The sequence below is a fragment of the Passer domesticus genome, chromosome 3 (assembly GCF_036417665.1).
Source record: "Passer domesticus isolate bPasDom1 chromosome 3, bPasDom1.hap1, whole genome shotgun sequence".
Lineage (NCBI taxonomy): Eukaryota > Metazoa > Chordata > Aves > Passeriformes > Passeridae > Passer > Passer domesticus.
The window spans coordinates 51,780,956-51,801,291 of record NC_087476.1 but is presented as its reverse complement, the minus strand read 5'-3'; the positions used below and the strand labels follow the sequence as shown (position 1 = coordinate 51,801,291).

The following is a 20,336-nucleotide window of genomic DNA, read 5'->3' as shown; positions in this document are numbered from 1 at the left end:
TCCTTAGTTACTACTGCACCTTCAATTTATCTACCCAAAACTCTATGGCAAGATAGATTTTTTAATTAAAAATCCAAAATCTCAGAATAGATGCTTGTCATTTAGCATATAAAGAAGAAGAAATATTTTTTGAAATAAAATGAGTCAACATGAAAAAATGTGGGGTTTTTTTGTTTTGTTTTGTTTTTTGAGTTGTTTTGGTCTTGGTTTTTTTATTGTTTTTATTTTGGTTTGGTTTTGTTTGGGTTTTGTTTGACGTTTTTTTTTAATCTTTTCTCTGATATCTGTTTTTTTTCTCTTGGTTTAGGTGAAGCGGAACCTTCCCTGAAAAAAGGTTGGTCACTTGCTTAACCATATTTTGTAATCTTTTTAAGAACTAACTGTGTATCTGTGATATAAATTCTGACAATAGTTACATGATACTCTACTAACATTTTCAGTTGTGCTCTAACAAACTCATTAAATGCAAAACACAAATAATATTTACTGAGCTGTTTTTTGTAAGAATTTCTAAGAATTATTTATTATTTCATTTTTCTTTATTATTTAATTATTACAGAAAATCTGAAAAAATTAATATAAAAATAGAATGGCAGAAATGTTATTTATATTCTTGTTATTCTTGTGGGGCTTCTGTTAATGCAAAGGAGTTATATGTATGTCTGTATAGAAATAAAGTTCAGGAATAATAATATGGAAAGTATATTTAGTGAAAAATAATGATGAGGTACGGTCAAGCATTTTACCTGAAGCCAACACAGGCCCCTAAAGAAAGGACTGCATCCTAATTTTCAGAAAAAAATTATTTAGTTATCACTGAATTTTTAAAGCAGACAAGTGAAGGAAGTAGGATTTATGTTATAATCTTTATGGTTATTGAAATTGTTTTGCTGAAACATAAAACTTATATTCAACTTCTATTAAATCAAAATGCAAATGTATTAGAAGGCTGGAATTACCAATAATAGAATGTAAATCTTTTCAAAACTAGGGCGTGTTTTTTCTCCATATTGAGCAAAGCTCAAGAATAGTAGGATGTGTAAGCAGCCCTATGTGAACTGAATTTGGCATCCATCAATTCTCAAGGGGTAATTGCCCATATGGAAGAATCTATCACCCCAGTACCTTCTGAGATTACAATCCAGTTTTCTCTGAAGTTAAATGGAACTGGATCAGGCTTCTATTTAATGAAATAAGCTGTCAATTTCAATCTGCAACCCAAGGAATTAATAGGTTTGAAGACCAAGAGCAGTTACATTTCTATTGACAGCTCGTCATGTTAGGAAAACTTACAGACAGTGTAGGAAAAGATTCCCTCTCTTTACTTCATCAAAGAACTGTAAAACCTTCAGCCCTGTCTCTTTTCCCATAGAGACAGGTGCATTTTTAATTTTACAGAAGGTGCACAGAGTCTGAAGCTGTAGTATATTGTTGGCAAGGATGTACAGGGGTGGAATGTGTCTTCTCACCACAGGCCAGTGTAGGGGCCAGGATGAAAGTGCTGTTACCTCATGTCTAGGAATGCATGATGCATAAAAACTCGATGGACAGCACCACGCTGAGCATTGCAATCCCTTCTCTGGAAACCAGTGACATAGCCCTTACCCATTGCATTGCGGCAGAAAGATGTACAAAAAGAATTCAGAGAGGTCATCTAAACAAGCTCAAGGCTGCTTAAATTGTAAACAATTGGAAGTTAATGTATGGTTGTTTGGACCTAAAATTGCTCCATCCAAGGAGCTGAGTATCTAACTGCCATCTGGGAATGCTTTCCTCACTATTCAAAGCTCCTGGCTCTGGACATGAATCCTAAGAGGGTCATCTGTCTTTGGTATAAAGGAAATGGACAAAAACCTGGTGATTTCTCCAAATCTGGTACCTTACAGGATAATGCAGCCACACAGATGTGAAAAGGCCCAAATTCAAACATGTTTCACCTTCCAGAACAGTAAAACAAATTTTGAGTGGGCTTTTCCACTTCCTGAATGTGTGCTCAAGATTCTCCTGTCTTTTAGAGTATAAGCATTCTCATGCTTGTCTCCCTGCACAGCACTTTCTCTTTCCTGTGCCTGCTGAAGATAACTCCCCTTTCTGTCATAAGTATTGCCATAAGCTCTCACGCAGCGACATCCCCAAATAACTTACCATCTCCAGGTGACTGGAGGTCTCCATTTCATCCTGGCAGCCAGGATCTGGCCTTGTTTATACTTGATTTTGTCACCTCTTTTACTGAGCTACAGAAATACGACATATGTGGCCTGAAGCCATTAGTCCCTTGGACATGCGAGTGCAGAGTACTGCTCGTGTCCCCTTGGTGACAGGCGCCTCTCAGCCCCTCAGAGTTGTTCCTGTTTCTCTGCAGACTTCCCTTAAAATTGTATAAACACCAAGGAGCTTAATTGCCAGGGTCTAAGGCTAAAGTGAAGCTTTCTGAGAGCTCTGTGGTGTAGTCTAGGGAGCAGCTTTTTTGCTTAGGCACCTTGAAATTCTCTCCCAGCACTGAAGGTCATAAGCACAGAAGGCAGAGCCCTGGGAGGTGAGCTGAGGGCTCAGGTGAGCTCCTGCAGGTAGCACTCTCACAAACATCACAATATGTTCCCCTGAGTACAAGGTGCAGATCTCTCCAAGCAGCTTTTCTCAACTAATTTTTGCTGTCATTTACATGGTCCGTAAATAAGACTTCCAGAAGAAAAGCTTCCTAAAACAAAACAAAACAAAACAAGACACAGAGCTGGTGACTTTTTCCATGTTGGTGCTGTTAGGGCTGGACCCAAAAGAGGACCATCTATACAAATAGATCTGGGAGTTTTTGGGTGTCAAAACATTAGTTTGATTCATGAAATTAGAAGCAAATTTTTTGGTTATGGAGTTTTCTCTGCCTACTTGTAAAGGGCCATTTCTGCGTCAAAATCCCTTCTATTCTGAGAAGCAATTTCATCTATAGCTATATGAAGGATCCTTCTTTAGGTGACACTGGCATTTGAACATTCTAAACAAGAAAAAAAAATACCAGTGGTATTGTGCAGTACACTACTGCTGTCTCCAGAATATGAACAGATTGACATTTTTTCACATTTTTATGGGAAACCTCTCTCAAATTTCATTCTGGAAATGTGCACTATGGTTGCCATGCCTGATATTTAAGTGTTTGTATTGGATCTAAGTCACAGTTATTATGGTATTCATTAATAGAATGAGAATTTTTGAAAAACTTCCATGTCTGTTTTTAGTGAATGGACAAGCTCTCACTGTACCAGCTTTTTTGAATGCTAAAATGCTTGCACAAAATTTACTTTATAATGTAATATAGTAACTGAAAAAATAAGATTGCTGATATCACAATACAATTGTATGTTGGAAAAAAAATCAAGGGGAGTGGCAAGGACATTGTCTAGCCATGAAAGAGGATAAGTCTAATCGTAATTATGATCCCAAAGAAAAAAAAGATCACTTTCCTAGAGATGTAAATTAAAAGCAAGGATAATAGAAGTACAAGTAATGACAATGGGCTTCCACAGGCAATGGGATTAATATCAGTTTCAGAATCCTTTGAAGATATGAAAATATCTCTCAAGCACCTTTTCTTATTGCAGTTATTTTTTCCAGTCCAAGTCTTATCACTAATATTTATCTTCAATAATTAGAAAAGAATGAACATTTAATATTGTCTGGCAAAGCAGTGTTCTTCAGTGGACATAGAGAACGATTATGCTGGAGGGGACTTGGCAGTCTTTAACAATGCATATTCTCAACATACAAAAACTATAGGGCATTTTCACAAATGGTAGAGAAGTTTAATTCTTTCAGGCTTAATTTGCTTTTAGTTACATTTTTTTCTATGATAGTTATGACTGATAATCTTGTTCATTTTTTCAAGGTTAGTTTCACCTTTAGAGACATACTCTATTATTTGAGACCTGCATGCCTGTATGTTTTTACCAGAAATTATTGCTATAAAAAGGAAAGTGGAGGGTGTTTTTTTTGCTCAGTTTTTTTGTGGGCACTACTGGCCTCAGCTGTGAGTTTGGAAAAGAGTTGAGAAAACACAAAATTGGAAATAAAGATGTGTAAATAGTAAAGAAGTACAAACACTTCAACATTAAGAACCATGCCTAAAAAGCTCTTTATTAAACTGAAATTAATTTTAATTTCAGTAAATACTATTCAATTAAAAAAAAAACAGGAAGAAATAAAGACCCTTGTGACAGTTATCCATCTCTGTATTACCATAAACTTTTATTATTGGCATAAGATTATTCTTACCAACAATCAAAAGAAGCACTTCCTTCAGGTAGAGAAGGATCTCTAATTTTCTGTGAGTTAGTCTATATGTGAGACAGAAAAATATTGTTTTGACTTTTTTCTCAGGAAAATGTGATTCAAAAAATCATAAATTATGACAAAAAGCCAACACAGACTAGAAATTTCTGTTAAAGGTCACACGAAATTTTGTAAAAGACAAACAAACTTTTTGGCAAACACCTTATCCATCTGTCTTCAGTTCAAATGAGAGTATCATTGCCAGAGTATTAGGCTTGTTATTAATATGCTGAAGACACATCATGCTCTTAAAAGACATGTCAGCGTCTCAGGGGATTGCCAGTTACACTGACTCACCCAGCAGCTCTGGCCAAGGTGTAGTTCCCCCAGACCTGATGTCAGGTACCCACTCCTATTAACCCCTTCTCCACCCCAAGGTTAGGTCAGTCACAATTTATCCATCACAGTCTATTGGCTTGTTCAGACCTTGATATTGATCTGTGCTAACAAACAAAGTGCTCCCAAAAGGAAAGGTTCTCAGACTAGACAATTTCCTGCATAGTTTTTTGGTACAGTGACCAAGTGAACAACTCATTAGTCCTACAATTTATCACATGTCTCAGACTGTTTTTAACTATTAAAGTACCTAAGAATATAGGATTAGACCAAAAGCTCAGCTGACTCAGTGGATGGAACACAAGTTCTTATTGCTACCCTAGAGTGACCAGTGCAAATGCCTCAGGAAGTATATCAGAACTATTAAAAATATAGTTATAATTTCTCAAGAGAGCTCTCCATACTCCAAGCATTTTTCCCAGTGAAGGGACACAGTGTTTGCATGGCTTTAATCCACAACTACAACTTCTTGTGAACCCAAGGCTACAGACAGTTTGGAAATGAGCTGGAGAAAATACATTCAAAATATCATAAATGCAAACTGAAAATTGTGTTACCAGTGTAGTTGTCATATATATGTCTTAAAAAATAATTAGATAGGTCCATTCATCCCTAAAGTATATACCTATTTGTGCTGATAATGCCTTCTGAATTCAGTTTCTTTCATGTTGCTGTATGGTAATGTTCACTTCTCTGTATATGAGTTGCTATTAAAGATCTCACTAAAAGGCTTTTGCTCTTTCCCTAGGCTACACTTTGCTGTAAAGCATTTTGCATATCTTTGTGTAAAGTACTCTCTGTGTTAAAAGATAGAAATCATTGATTGGTTCAATTCTTAGATGTTAAAGTGCTTTTCCAGATGTGGGGTTTTTTTGCATTTTTCATTTTTGTGACATCCATTTCTGTTATTAATGTTCTTTTAACAATTTCATCTGGTATTACTTACATTTATCAGTACAGGAATTGCATATCCACCATAAAATAGCATTTTATAAAAGAAAGAAAATATTTTCCATATTACGCAGATGAACAAAAAATATACCACAAGGGTACAGGGATGTTCAAATATAACTCTTTTGCCTTTTGCAGAATAGTGATTTGTTTTCAACTTGAGCTGAAACTTTTCAATCCAAAATTGCCAATTATATTTTAAAAGAGAGAGTACTTAGGGCCATAAGGCTAGTAGGGAACCTGGACAGAAGTGTTAGAAGAGAGTTTTGTAGCTGTTGAAGGTATTCTCTTACATCAGGGAAAACCTTAAGTGAAGATATCCATGCAATTTTCATGAAAAGCTTAATTTGTGCCCTAGTAAAGGAGTCTGGGGAGGTTCTTACTCTGTGAGCAGAGGGTATTAAGCAGATCCTCACTGGCTGGAGTCTGCTGTGCCTGACCTGAAAATGAACAATTTTTCCAAAGCTCAGTCAAACCCACAGCATCAAAACTGAGTGGCTTCCATATTTCTGAGTGAACTCAGGTACCTTCACAGCTACTGCTGTGCCAAGGAGAGGATGTAGCAAATGGAGCCCATGCTCATGACCCACAGAAACCTCTCTTCTGCATGCCAAACCCCTAAAATGAAATCAATTGGATCTAAAAGTGATTGAATTTGTCAAGGAATGACTATTTACAGACTAATACAGTCTTGGTAGAGTAACTGTATCTGTGATCTCTTTTTATTGTATTTTTAACACCTTTCAAAAACAAAACCAAAGGACCCAACCCAACAAAAATGAAATAGATTTGTATGGAAAAAGACTTCCTTGGTGCTAATCAAAATTAGAGATTTTAGGTACAGTTATACAACTGTATATATATAATTTTGCTTTAAGAGGTCTACAAGCCTTGCCTGCATTTTTTTCTTTAGAAAATTACACTCAATTAAGTGCAGACTGATAAAATTTGCTATGAAAATACCATTTACCACTGGGCTAGTAACACCTTGCAGACTGGCATCCATAAGGAGAAGCATGTCAAGACAATTTCAGGTTCCACTGGTTATGATCATGTGGGTCTATCTCAGATTTGTTTGAGTAAAAGGTGGTTTGTCTTTTGGTTCTTGATTTTAGTCAAAGTGCAAGTAGCATTCCTTTTTTGATTTTAGAACCTAAAGGTACAGGACTGCTGTCTGGGAATGAAAAACATAGCCTTAACATCTTTATGTCTATGAAGAATGAAACTTAATGTTAAAGAGTTTAGGATTGAAAACTTTTAATACCTTCTACTTTCAGTTCTTTCAAAAACCCAATCATTAAAATTCCACCATAAAAAATCTTCATATGGTCTCCCTGAGGAATGCCAGTGCTGCTTACAGGACAATTAGTCAAAGATAATTGCGAGTACCTCCCTATCTGCAAAAGCTTTTCTGATAAGATATTGTTTTTCTGTTTCAAATGGAAACCTTACCAGAGGAAAAACAAAACAATAATAATAATGAGAATGATTATAAGGATAATGATAATAAATTATTTAGGTTTTGGAGGGAAGGGAATCCTCAGTTTAACAAAGCAAATGGAACTTGACATGATCCTTCCCTTCCCTTCCCGAAACCTTTATTCTCAGTGTAACTTGTAGCTGCAATTTCCAAAGAGGTGGATAAAAAGTTCTGAAATTATATTTAACAGGCACTGTGGTCTGGTTCTTCATGTCATGGAAGAGCACCCAAATTGTTTAGCATTTTCATTGATAGGAGAAATTTGTCCCCTGTTGCATTTTCAAGAAAGCTCTTATGACACATGGCTTCAGGAAACGTTATGACGTACCCCAGGTTGAAGATGCTTTGAGTCCCAGAACAGGGAGAAATCTAAGAAAACACTGGGGATAAGGCTGTGCTACTGGCAAGCTGGTAGGGAAGTCACCTGGGTAAGCCATATATGTCACTCAGACTTTCCAACACTGGATACTGGTATTTAAGGCCTTCTGTTACACTGTCTTTGGTTCCTGGATATGGGCTCAATACACCAATTTAATTCTCCAATCAAATTGTTTGTTTGTTTGTTTTTTGTTTGGTTTTCTTTTTATCCCTGCACTTTTTTTTCCTGTTACAAGGTGGTTTTTTTGCTTTGCTGTGGGTGTTTTTGGCTGTAGAGCACAGCTACTTGATGTATTAGTAGTCAGATAGAAGTTGCTCTAATGCACAGCTTCCTTTCTTCTCCTCCTAGCCCCTCAAGGATAACTGTCACCCTCACCAGCTGGTACTATCTAGATTAAAAATAGACATCAGCTGCACAATTGCAAATTTCTCCTGAGGATACCAACAGCAAGAGAGTAGACTACAATTCTTCACAAAGACAACTTCTAAAAACACATTAGAAATGACATCTCTCCCATCTTCTAAAGCTCTTAACACCACTCACTCTGGCCTTGCCCTCAGTATCTGTTTCCACCAACTCTTCAGGATAATCAGCTGCCTGCTACCAATTAGTCCTGATAAACTAGAATATAGCCCCACTAAATTGCTGGCAATAGCTGTAAGGATTTTAGCTGCTCAAAAGCAAATTATTAACCTCTGGCTCACCAGACTCTGAGTTGGACTAATTTTCCTTTTCACGTTTAGATATTCGTAAGAGAGAGAATGTCAAAGCACTGAAGGTGTAAATTGCTGTGTTACCTGTAACAGCTGATGAAAAAGATGACCAGCTGGTAAAATTTTTTAGGAAAAAAAAATCTATTCTGATTTCATAAAGAATTATTATACCTTTAAAACACAAGAGATATTAAAACTACATTCTTTCTTCACTCCAGTATTTAAGTAGTAACAGGTTGGCTTTAAGCATGGAGGGTAATGTGGAATGTCAGGTTCAGAGGTAAATCCCCAGTTCTTTTGCTAACTTTCTGGGTTACCTTGGGTAAAGAATTCTTGTATTTCAAATGGGGACTCTTTTTTTTCCCTGACTTTGTCTCTTATATCATGGACATTTTTAATATGGTTTTGGGGATTTTTTTAAAGGTATATTTCATCTGTAACATGGAAACTCAGTGGAGGGGGAGGTGTAGGTGTTATTTCCACAATACCAGAATGCTACTCACCATTTTATCCTCTAATGAAGCAAGATGCAAGGCTGTGCTTTCCCAGCAAGAGAAGAAATGCATCCCTCTAAGTCTGAACTCCTGTGTTACAGAGATGAGATCTTTATATCATGTCATAGCTCCATGTGTAATTCATGTAGGCTAAGGCTCATAGATGTTATTCTAATACAACAAAATTAAAATAGCTGAGAATATTGCTATCCATTTTGTTATGTTATAAAAAAGGACATAACAAAAAATCAATATCAGAAACGCAAAGGCAGACAAGGAAGAGAACCAGGAGCCAGGAGAACCTCCTCATGCCCTAGCATGAGGGGCTGTGCTCTTCATTCACACTGATGTAAACCTGCACAGTGGTGACCCATTAGTTCACAGAGATTCAAGGGACTGAAATTATTTTCTCCCATCCTGATCTTCCTGGAGCCAGAGTGCACAGCCAGTGCTGTGCTCTCGTTAGACACTGTCAACTGCTGTTAATGAAAATTAGCTGGGTGAGGGGTGGGGAAGCTGCTGCCCAGACTCTCTTGTTCAGCAGGGATTTCCAGTAAATCTTCCTGCAGTACTGATCCTCAGCTGACTGGTAAGGTCTGGTTTGGGTCAACAGGACATAGATAAATCAGTTTGACAGCAATATAGTTGAGTATGTCTCCTTTCAGCATCTTGAAATGGTCAGTGAGAAGTTTCCTAGTTTTCCTTCTTGGACCTATATAAAATAATCGCCCTGTATGTTCTGTATATCTGCACGAGACCTGAGGTCTGGAGAAATTAGCATCAAGCAGTATCCATATTTAAGGAAATAATTATCTATTCAAAACTCAAGCAACACAAAAGGAAACATAATTTTTCATGTCTGCCTAATAATTTAAGAAAACAAACAATGAAATACAGCTTTTAAAATACATATTCCTTTACAATAATTTAATAAACTGTGCTATCATCTCATAAAGAATCCGAATGGTTGCTGTGGTGACAAAGATTATCCTTGCTGCTGCTTGATTCTGTCATTTTTCTAAACATGAATTCGTAATATTTAGGATTTATTAACAATGCGTCACACTGATAGAGATTAATTACTTGCTTTAAACTGGCCATGTAAGTCTTCTATGATATTACAACCACTTTGTCAACTCAGCAATAAGATATGATGTGATTACTACAAAATTAAAGCTATTTGTCATAAAAAGATGAAGCAGAGAGTATCAGAACTCTCATAAAACAACAACAAAAAATCTCCAGTAATCTAATGTGTATCCTGATTTTAAATACTTTGAAATTAACAAATAGTTACTATTTTCTCTTTTGTAAATTGATTCAGTTTAGCTTATATTACGACTAGATTTATTTGTACTGGGAAAATTTGGGATGTAATGTGTCAGAATTGATGTGATCCAGGCTGCAATTTTTTATGGTGGCTCAGACTGTAATGAGAAGTTGTGAAGAGACCTTAATTATGGGACACTTTGCATCGTGTAGAAGTCTATATGCACACACTTGTGTGTTAAGAAGATGTACTTCACTTCTAGGAATTTGTGTATGTTTCTTTGTGATGTGTGGTATCCTAGTTGTAGTAGAAAATTAGATGAGATTCTCCATGTGGCTGTCTAAAAAGGTATCTTTTTGTGCAACTTACTGGAATATTTGTTTGAAGCAAGGTTCACTTGCTGTGAGCCTGTGTGTGAGCCTGATTTAAATAACCAGCTTTAGAGCCATTGCTCCATACATATTTTCCAGTCAAACTAGCAGTAATGTCCCTAAATCAAAAGTAATTTTAAAACTATTTTTTTTAAACAACGAGGATTTATTCTTATTTTATACTTTTTTTTCCAAGAAAAATAGGCCTCTTTTCTGTAATGAGACATGTAATACATAGTAGAAATGCAGCAGAGCTGAGGCATTTTAAAGCAAGCAAGGAATATGTGTCTGTGTGACTCTGCCTGAAGAATATGATTTATTCATATTCATCTCTGTATGTAGGGTGACCTGTTGAACTGGGTGAGATATGTCTCCACAGAATGTTGCAATGCAGAGGAAGTGACTCAGCTCTCTTTAAGTCCTCTGAGTCAGTGTTTGAAGGCAGTGGCATGGAAAACTGCTCAGATGTGCCCAGAATTAGGGAGCAATCTTCCATCTGTTACTGTCTTGCACCATTCCTACCACTTATGCTACCCAAACTAGACCATGTAGCCATTTAAGCAAAACAAGTGGGAAAAGTTTGAAAATCCAGAAAGAGGATTCTCTCAGTTGATAAAATATCCTCCCATAAAGAAAAATAATCCAGGCTCAGCTGAAACACAGTAAATCAGAAGAGTATATTTCTTTCTATTCTCACCCTTTGAGGTTTATAGAACTATAATGAACTGCCAGCCAGGCTGAAAAGAGCAAGATGAGCACTGAATAAAAACTTCTTTTAGCCTAATGACATCATATAATTAGCTTAGTTATGTTTCCATACATTAGTGGTTAACAGTGTTGTGTTTTACCCTTTGTTACTCTTTATCTCAGTGAAAAAATATTCTCTCTATCTGAAGATAACATGGCCTGATGCTATAGAATAGCTATGTTTTTGCAAACCACACACAATAAATTATTTCAGATGCCAAATATTATACAATAAAAACATTCTGCATTATTTTCAAGGACTTATCTAAATATCTGGAGAGGGGAAATTCCATTTCCTACTGGATTTCTTTGGCAATGTGTATCCTGAGAAAATTACTAAGGTTGTAAGTGAAATATTTCAGTTGCCTTCAATAGGCATTAGAGTAGCTTCTTAGACTTGAGATGTAATATGCACAGCTTTTCCTCTGTTGGATTAATTTTGGGGTCAGTGTTCTTGATATTTAGACCCTGCAGAGCACAGGTAACACTGAAACACGAGAAGCCATTTCCCACAGAATCTAGTGAGATTTGCATTTGCTTTTGTTGAAAACAAATTTCATACAGTATTTTAGAGTGGTTTCCTACTGCAGGAAATATGTGCACAATATGATAACCCAGGCACTCTCTATAGTCTTAATGACTTTATTGCACATCTAAAATAAATGATTTTTAAATTTCTTTAACTGTGTGCAAAGAGGTCTAAGCACATTGATTTAATTTTAATTTGCTTTTTCAAAAATTCAGCATTTTACCATTTTTTTGTATTATCTTGGTTTTGACAAAATAAGGACAGTAGGAAAAAGATTTATATGGACGTATATAACAGTAATTTACTATCAATATTACAACTGAAAATTTGTTCAAAAGTAATGGTATAACAAAGGCAGATAAATACTGTACCCCTTCCACCTCTAAGAAGACAGTTCTCAGATTTTGGTGTACAGCATGATCAAAATGATTCATTCTCTGAGACAACAATCCCTAACCTGGGGACTTTTTATCTCTGCAGTTTGTATAGAGCATTGAGTCTACCTTTTATTGTGTGTTGGAGATACCAATTCAGTATGTGAGCTTTGAAAATTTTAGAAAATGTAGTGAAAAGAACAGTTTTTCCTTCCAAAGGTAATTTGAAAAGCATAAAATATTAGTCTTGGTAAACAACTCAAAATAAATACAAAAAAATATTTAGCAAATAATGCTTTTCTGAATCATGACCAGCATGTGTTACTGTATACCTATTACAGATCAGCTAAAGCTATTCTTTCCTTTAAAAGTATTTGTACAGCTCAATTAAAAACAGAATAATTATTAAAGACACTTAATATTGTGATTTTTATCCATATATATTGCCTGTGTATATATATAAAATTGAAATACATTGTGTATTACTCTGACTATGCAAGTGATAAAGCCATGGTGCAGCCATAATATTTTAACCACTTTTAATTTTTTTTAAATATGAGAATGCATGTGATATTTTTGTGTGTGAAAATTATTTTAATATTGACAGATATGCATTGTATTTTTTTTTCAGAAATTCAAAAACAGAAAACTGAGAGACCTGAAAAACGAACACCAGCAAAGGGTAACTGGGTTTTTTTTGTCTGCTTGTCCGCATATATTTGTGTAACATACAGTGTCTTAGTTGACTACATAATTTTTGTTTGTTAACTTGGTTAACTGTTCCTGTTGTATCGTAGAAGCATTCAAAGATCAGCTGGCACAGACTGCAAATGATCAAAAATTCATGTATATCTTAGCATTAACAGAAAAATATAATTTTATGCTTGTGTAGCTAGATTGAAAATGCACATTCATAATAAGATTCTCCTGCCCAAACTTTTCCAGAAATCCTTTTTCTAGCAAGGTGCAAGAAAGTTGAGTGTTGATGAACTTCGTCTGGTGGAAAAGGCATGAAGTATGTTGGGCAAGGAAAAAAATAAATTTATAGGCCAGTGGGTGCCATCCAAGTTAGGAAGTCATAGCTAAGAGTGAGCCAGCTGTGTATCAGAGATAAGAAAAACTTTCATTTTAAGAACCTGCTCTTTTTCTGTTTAATCTCCTATAACTGGCAGTTTCTGAAAATGCACAGAGGAACTGGTTTGGACTGGTTTTCAGAGGTCATGTAAACAAAGGTGTTTTCTGGCATATCTGAAGGGGCTTTTTGCCTAACAGAGCTCTTCCATAAAGGCTAGGCCACATAAAACTTCATGAGCATCCTTCTAACACACCAGTGCTCAGCTTCATAGTGGCAGAAGGAATCAAGAAGAAGGCTTATTAAAAATATTGTGTACACATACACCCTCCCTCATGCAGTTATACTCATTTCTATATGTATTCTTAGTGTGATTTTTATAGCATTTTACACCTCTGTAAAACATTTTTATAGTGTTTTTCAGCTCCAGTTCTCTGCTAATCAGGGTCATCTGGACTGCCTAGAACTATTTCCCAACTACTTAATAAGTCATGTTTTACCAAAATGAATTTTTTTAGGGTACCAATGGGCAAGCCAGGAAATAATGAACTCAGATCCATTAGCAAGGATCCCAGTTAAGGTCTTTTCAAGCAAAGTAATCTAAAGACACAAATGATGTTGCAATCTTGACCAAACAGCCTCTTGTGTACCATTTCATCTATATGAAAATCAATTTCTCTACACAAAACAATATTAACATTGCAGAAATTATTACAAAGAAATTATAAGATGCCAGGAAAAAAAAAGTGTTCAGGTGTCATTAGTCAAGTCCCATTATTTAGGTGCCTGATAATGCAGTCTCTAGTTATACAATCAGTTGCTGAAGCACAAAACAATATATTTTTCTATATTTTGTTGCTTTTTTTTTTGTTTAATATCAACAATGCAGCATGTACATTGAGGCACAATGACGAGAAAACATTCTATCTGGCCTCTGTCTACAGTGTGAAAAAGGCATGAAACCTTAGGGAATTTTACTGTCACCTTCTAAAGTCCTTTCAGGAAATATGTACAAATACAGTCTTTTATTGTTTTTAACAGAAAAAAATCCAGAAGTAAAATGAATATTTTTAATAGCTGGAAATGGAAAAAACATTTCTGTCTTCTGCCCAACATGTGGGAACACTAGAGTTTTAAAAGTAATTTAATTGTAGTTTTTTGAATAGTCAAATCCTGTGAATACCAGTCCCACAATTTACAAGGGAGTTCAAGCTATAAGCCTCATTTTTGAAAGATTGAAGTGAAATATGAGGAACAGTTATAATGAATAAAAATCCCAGATGGGAGTGACTGAAATTAAAAGAGTCAAACAGTATTGAGAGCCAGGCAAACTGGTGCCCTAAAATTTGCTTTTAATTAAATATTTTGATAAACTACTAGCAATAATGTCTATTTCAATTATTGTAACAAATTTAATCCTGAAAAGAAGAAATACTCTGAGAAATAATTTCACAAAACCATTGGTCAAACTTAAGAGCCCTGAAATCAAATTATTTCATGATAACGTGTACATATAAGTTCACTACAAATAAGGATCCTTCCAATTTGGTATTTGAGGTATTAGTAATTTCAGAAGTGCCGTTGCCCTGGACTGCATGACCAGGAGCTTGATCAGCCAGCAGAGGCACAAGGGATTGATAATCTTTCCGTATACAACTCTCCTGAGCATCTAGATATTGTGTTCTAGATAGGTTTTGCAGGACTGAGTTGCTGCTGGAGTCTAAGAAATAGGTTATTGTATTGCAGGGATTTTCATGGCAGGGAGGTATCATGAATCTGACTCTGTGTTCTTAGAAGTTAAATTATTATTTTATGATACTATATTATATTAAAGGATACTAAACTATAATATACCTAAGGAATACAGACAATATACTTACAGAATGCTAAAAAGATAATAATGAAAACTCATCACTCTTTCCAGTCTCAACACAGCTTTGCATCGATTGGCCAATGAGTCAAAATAACTCACACCAGAAACCAATGAAACATCACTTGTGAGTGAACAATCCCTAAACACATTTTACATGAGCAAAACAGAGAAGAAGCAGATGAGATAAAAATTGTTTTCCTTTTTCTCTGAGGCTTCTCAGCTTCCCAGGAGAAAAATCCTGGGCAAAGCGATTTTTCAGAAAATGTAAATGCCACAACAAGTGATATAATTGTTATTACTATTACTACCAATAAGAGTTAATTACACATTGTTTGGCAGAAAGTAAGAACAATAGTAAAAAGTATCGAGATAAAGGTATATGTAAGTACAGAAGTTCTGTCTAATGGAAGGTCCAATGACAATTTCTGATTCTGATGGAAAACTGATCTCACCAGTGAAATAAATGGCCCTGCACTTATGGGGAATAGCTCTAATTAAAGCAGGCATTGAGAAGGAATGGGAAAAACATTTATTTACTGTGTGGCTTTTCCCAAAATCACTTCACTAATACATTTCTGTTGAGGTAATGTATGCAAGAAAACAATGTAATGATGGTTAATTTGCTGTAGCTGGAAGAAAAAGTATTTGAGACAGGTAAATATATAAATAGAGCTAGACCATACAAATCCTAGTATTCTAGAAACCCACATAATTTCACCATGTTAATAAACTAAAAATCATATTTTGTACACAGACAGTCTGTCTGACCTGTAGGTACAGCTACAACTATGTCTGCATTAACTTTAAACTGGAGAACATGGTACAGATGGCAACACAGCCATAGTTTCCTTAAATTATGTATTTGGACCTGGGAGTCTGTGCCTCTCTCCAGACCAACCTCTTTTTTTCTTCAGTGTTCCTTCAGGAAGAATTAAGTTGTAGCCATCTAAAGTTGCTTTGCTTCCAAATCAAAGCATCTAGGCAGAGATTTAATGCTCTCTGACTAATGCACTCTAACTTCATTGTATTAGTTCATTTATCTTAACTTTCCTGAGAGTGCTGCTCTGTAGAGAAGCACTTAGTCTGTTAGCTGGAGCAAGCAATCTCTGCTTCATGCTCACTGCACTCATCACCTGGCTTTGTACTAAGCAGCAGACTTAAGATTTACTCAGCTGGAAACTATTTTTGCTTCTCTTAGGTATGGAAGCAGTGCCTTGCTACACCTCTTCTTTTCACACTTTCTGTTTTGGAAGGTGGAATGTCTTTGTTGGAGAACTTTATCCAAGAAAAAACTAAATCATGTCCCACTCCACTATGTCTTCAATTTGATGCAAATAAAATCTATGATGAATGAAATTAGGAAAATCCTCTCACATATATGTGACACTTCTTATTTTTATTTTTCTGTGAAATAGATAGCAATATTAAGTTTGGAATACATTGTTAAATTACCTTAAAATTTTCCATTATAAGCTTCTATTTTAGATTATTTATAAATTTATCACACTCTAGTCACTTAGGATGAGATTTCCCATGTTCCTCTTTTTGCCTCAGGCTGAATTTTTATTCAAAGACATGCAAAAATGTTTCAGCAATTTCCAAAATCTAGGTTAGTGAAAATTAGGTTGGGATGTTATATTTTTTCCAATGTTAATAACACTTCAGTCTGAGCTTATGACTTTTTTGGCATTTGCAAGGCAGCCCAAGAAAATTTCTTTTAATTTGTGGAAAAATTTTAGCTTCCATAATTGCCATAAATCTACTTGATTTTAAGTCTAGTTGTTATTTTTTCTTACGGATGTCACCAGCATCCTAGTAGCAAAATCAATAAAAGAAGTTATTTTTTTAACTACAAATTGCGTCATAAAGCTAATAAAATGGTTGAACTCAAGTTGAATGAACAGTTTTTGTTTCAACATTTTTCAGTTTAAGAGTGCGTAAGTAGCCTTAAAATAATTTTTGTATGTTTGTGTCTTTTCCCCTATTTTTCTTAATGGAAAATAAAATCCAATCAACTCTATTTTTTTTTTTTTCACAGAAACATGGCAATATGGCCAGCCTGGCTAATTCTAAAATGGAATGCTTGCACCTAGAATTTTAGGCTTGAGAAAGAGTGTGTATTAAGCCCTTGACAAAGAAAATTATATCCAAGTGACAAAATATGGAAATGATCTGTAGAGAGTAATGTATTTTCTATGACAGACCTTTCATAACTACATATGTATTTGAACATAAAAATATTTTGGGAGAGAGTTAACATGCTAAGAAATATCAGATTTAAATTTGTGAGAACAAAAGCTTCAGTGGATTTTGTTGGTCTTGTGACTGAAGAGTCAAAAATGGCCAGTGATCACAGCCCTGAAACATGAACACTTTAATTTTTGGCAGCACCTGCCCTTCCCAAATAAGGGAAGCCACAGCTCTGACAGTGCCCATAAGAGGTAATGATAAATATTACAATCTGAGATTAGCAACCTCTGAGGCTATGGGGATATCAACACACAGGATAAGGCTCTCAAACTAACCAGAGATCACCTTCAGCCTATAATTGGGAAGAGAAAAATAGCTTATGCTTATGCCAGCCTGGTCTCTGCTTATCCACATTCCAGGCTCCCTGCCCAGATACATCAAGTTACTTTTCTTTCTCAAGAAGGGGCCAACTGATCCCTTCTCCATGTTTTAAGCTGTAGTCCAAAAAATATTAGTATTTCCTTGCATTTTTGCTGTTTGCGTCATTTTGAGGATGTGCAACAAATTTAAATTGGATTTTTCTGTCCACTTTCAGGTCTACTGACATTCAATTCAGTTAGGCTCATTTTATGGGTTTGCTGTGTGGGTATGGGTTTTGTTTGTTTTGATTTCTTTTGGGTTTTTTGGTTTGCTTTCCTGTTGTTGTCTGGGGTTTTTTTCTCAAATCATGAAATAAGGATATGCTATGGAAAAACTACAACAAATTTTTAAAAACCTACAATGATCTCTCTTACACAAGTAAGATGCCCTGTGGATAAAAACAAGCTTTCTGATTATCAATCTGTTCTGCATAGTTCAGCTGTACTTTTTGGCATAGAGACTACAAGAGCTTTTGTTTGAATGTGCAGAAGCTCAGGTTTCACTCACACTGACCATCACAGAGCCATTGTTTGTGAAACTGCTGTTGGTCCTGCCAAAACTGACAAAAGTGTTTAGGACAGAGCCAGCACCTGCTAATACAAATGCAAGACGTAAAAGCATGCTACAATTTCTGCAAAATTATTCAGTTTGTAGAATGTTTTTTTCTCGGTATGCTCCTAGATCTGCTAAAACATTTGAATGAGTTGTAGTCTATAATTCATCCAATAATACATTGATGGTGCTGCTTTTTTCTTCACAGCCTGTTTTTTAGTGTAAATTTTCTGTCCACATTCTTTAAAGGCTTGAAATATCTCTCTTCAATCTTTTTCAACTGTATGGCTGTTTGTTATCCCAATTTACTTGTTATGACTGAAAATGAATTTTGGATAATCCAAACACACATAAGACATAATGAATTTACTGAGTGTTAATGACTGCAACATGCTTTTTAATGTGGAAACACTCCGCCAACAAAAAAGTGCTTGCACTTTTGTGAAATGGCATTCACTGCAAAGCTGATTAAATGAATGGACACAAAAGCATAATGTGCTTGTTTATAAAGCTCACTGTCTTCTAATCAGAATTTGTTTTACTTTTTCCCAGAACCCTGGGTACAGAAAAGAAAATAATATTTCCCTGAAATTATTAAATGCTAGTCTTTTAGTAGTATGGGTTTACTAAGAATAAAATCATTAGTATGTGGGATTGAACCATTCAAAAGATGGTCTGAGACCTAGGTGGGCAAGAGAGTCTATAAGGACTCATGTTTGCCCGCCTCTTGCAGGACATGGAGTCGGCTGTGTTTTGAACAGCTGCTCTTCCTGAGGTTACACTCTGATTAAAAGAGATATTTTCTTGTTAATCCATCCTGTGACGGAAGTGACAGCTAAAAATAAAGAAAAAAATAGCATAGAAAGCAATATGCTGGCCGGTTTTTTGTTAAGAATAGAAAGCAATGCTGTCAAGGGCTGAAAATAAATTCCTCTGTCAGAAATCTGCGAGTCAGGGTGGTTGTGTAATGGGACCAAAAGAGAAAGGACAGATTAGATTGAGGTTGCTGAATAATCACTTCTTTCAGAAAAATATAGTCTGATATCTGAAGATTTATTCAAGGAAAATATTTCTCTTGGACCTAGAAATAAATGTTGATATTCAGGTCTATACATCATCAAGTACCTGTGACTCAGAGCTAAAATCCATTATTTGGGTTTATTAATGCTTTTCCTTGATCACTTTCATGAGATAATAAGTGTGCTTAACACATCTAGATTACATATTTTTTGTGAGCTGGGGTTTATTTATTTTTTTATTATTTGTAACAGCACACAGAGACAAACCTGAAAAACAAGAAAAAATTGAGAGGAAGGAGCCCCCAAAGGGTATGTATTCAGCTTTTGGTATTCCTTGCCTTTTTATCAGTGATTCAAAATAGTCTAATCTATTGACTCTTAGACTGTTCTTGTAGATCCTAATAATATTTAAGGATGGAGGAGGTGTTGTGAAAGCCAGCTGGAAGGAGAATGAGGTTTTTAAAAACAATTCGAATTCATCACTGTACAGAAAACTGAAATTACATTCAGATATTAATTAATAAGTCTTTACTGTACTAGTAAGTTATGTAGAAAGTACCTAGAGCACAAATTGGCGTCCATTATATTCTTCTTGAATAAATCCAAGAATATTATTTGACCTTAAGAATTTTTTGCACCAAAATGTAATTCGTAAATTATAACATACTGGAAATGGTCCATGTAGACATTCTGCTTTGGAAAGCTTCTTAAAATAGAGACAAAAAGGAAAAAAAAAGAAAAAAAAGGAAAAATTAATTCCTCCAGATTAATTTCAGAGACACTGGGGAGAGGTTTTAGAGAGAGTTTAATAATTTCCTGGTGGTGTATGCCAACAACAAACTACAGATCTGCTGTCAGAATGAAGATATTGCTTACTCTCCACCCACAACTTATGAGTTAGCTCTGGGTTACAACAGCCACCGTCCAGTTTACTTTTTGTGAGGATATTTTAGCAAAATAGAATTTTGGTGGAGTGCACCTACTTGTCAAAACACTTAATTCTTCTGAGAATATGTCCTTTGCACTAACTTGTGGCTAATGAAGTCTTGGGCTGGAGGAAGAAAAATATTCTGGAAAACAGGCCATAATGAATTACCAAAAAAAGAAAAGGGAAGACCAAATATTCAGCCACAGCAGAGATATGCAGGCCAAGAACTCAAGTGAAGGTGAAACTCCTGAAAGCTGTGCTTGACTAGGCCTTTATAACAGTCTCTGATTGGAGCTTTTCCATTTCATATAAGTAATT

The 20,336-nt window shown here is 35.4% G+C and overlaps 1 protein-coding gene across 1 annotated transcript in view; it reads left to right on the top strand.

The window, feature by feature from the left end:
- Nucleotides 1–20,336, top strand: part of TRDN (triadin) — a 226,517-nt gene that overhangs the window by 52,477 nt on the left and 153,704 nt on the right. Inside the window, 3 exon segments of the mRNA XM_064415775.1 lie at nucleotides 308–334; nucleotides 12,596–12,646; nucleotides 19,343–19,399. Of these exon segments, the coding sequence (XP_064271845.1) occupies nucleotides 308–334; nucleotides 12,596–12,646; nucleotides 19,343–19,399 (135 nt within the window).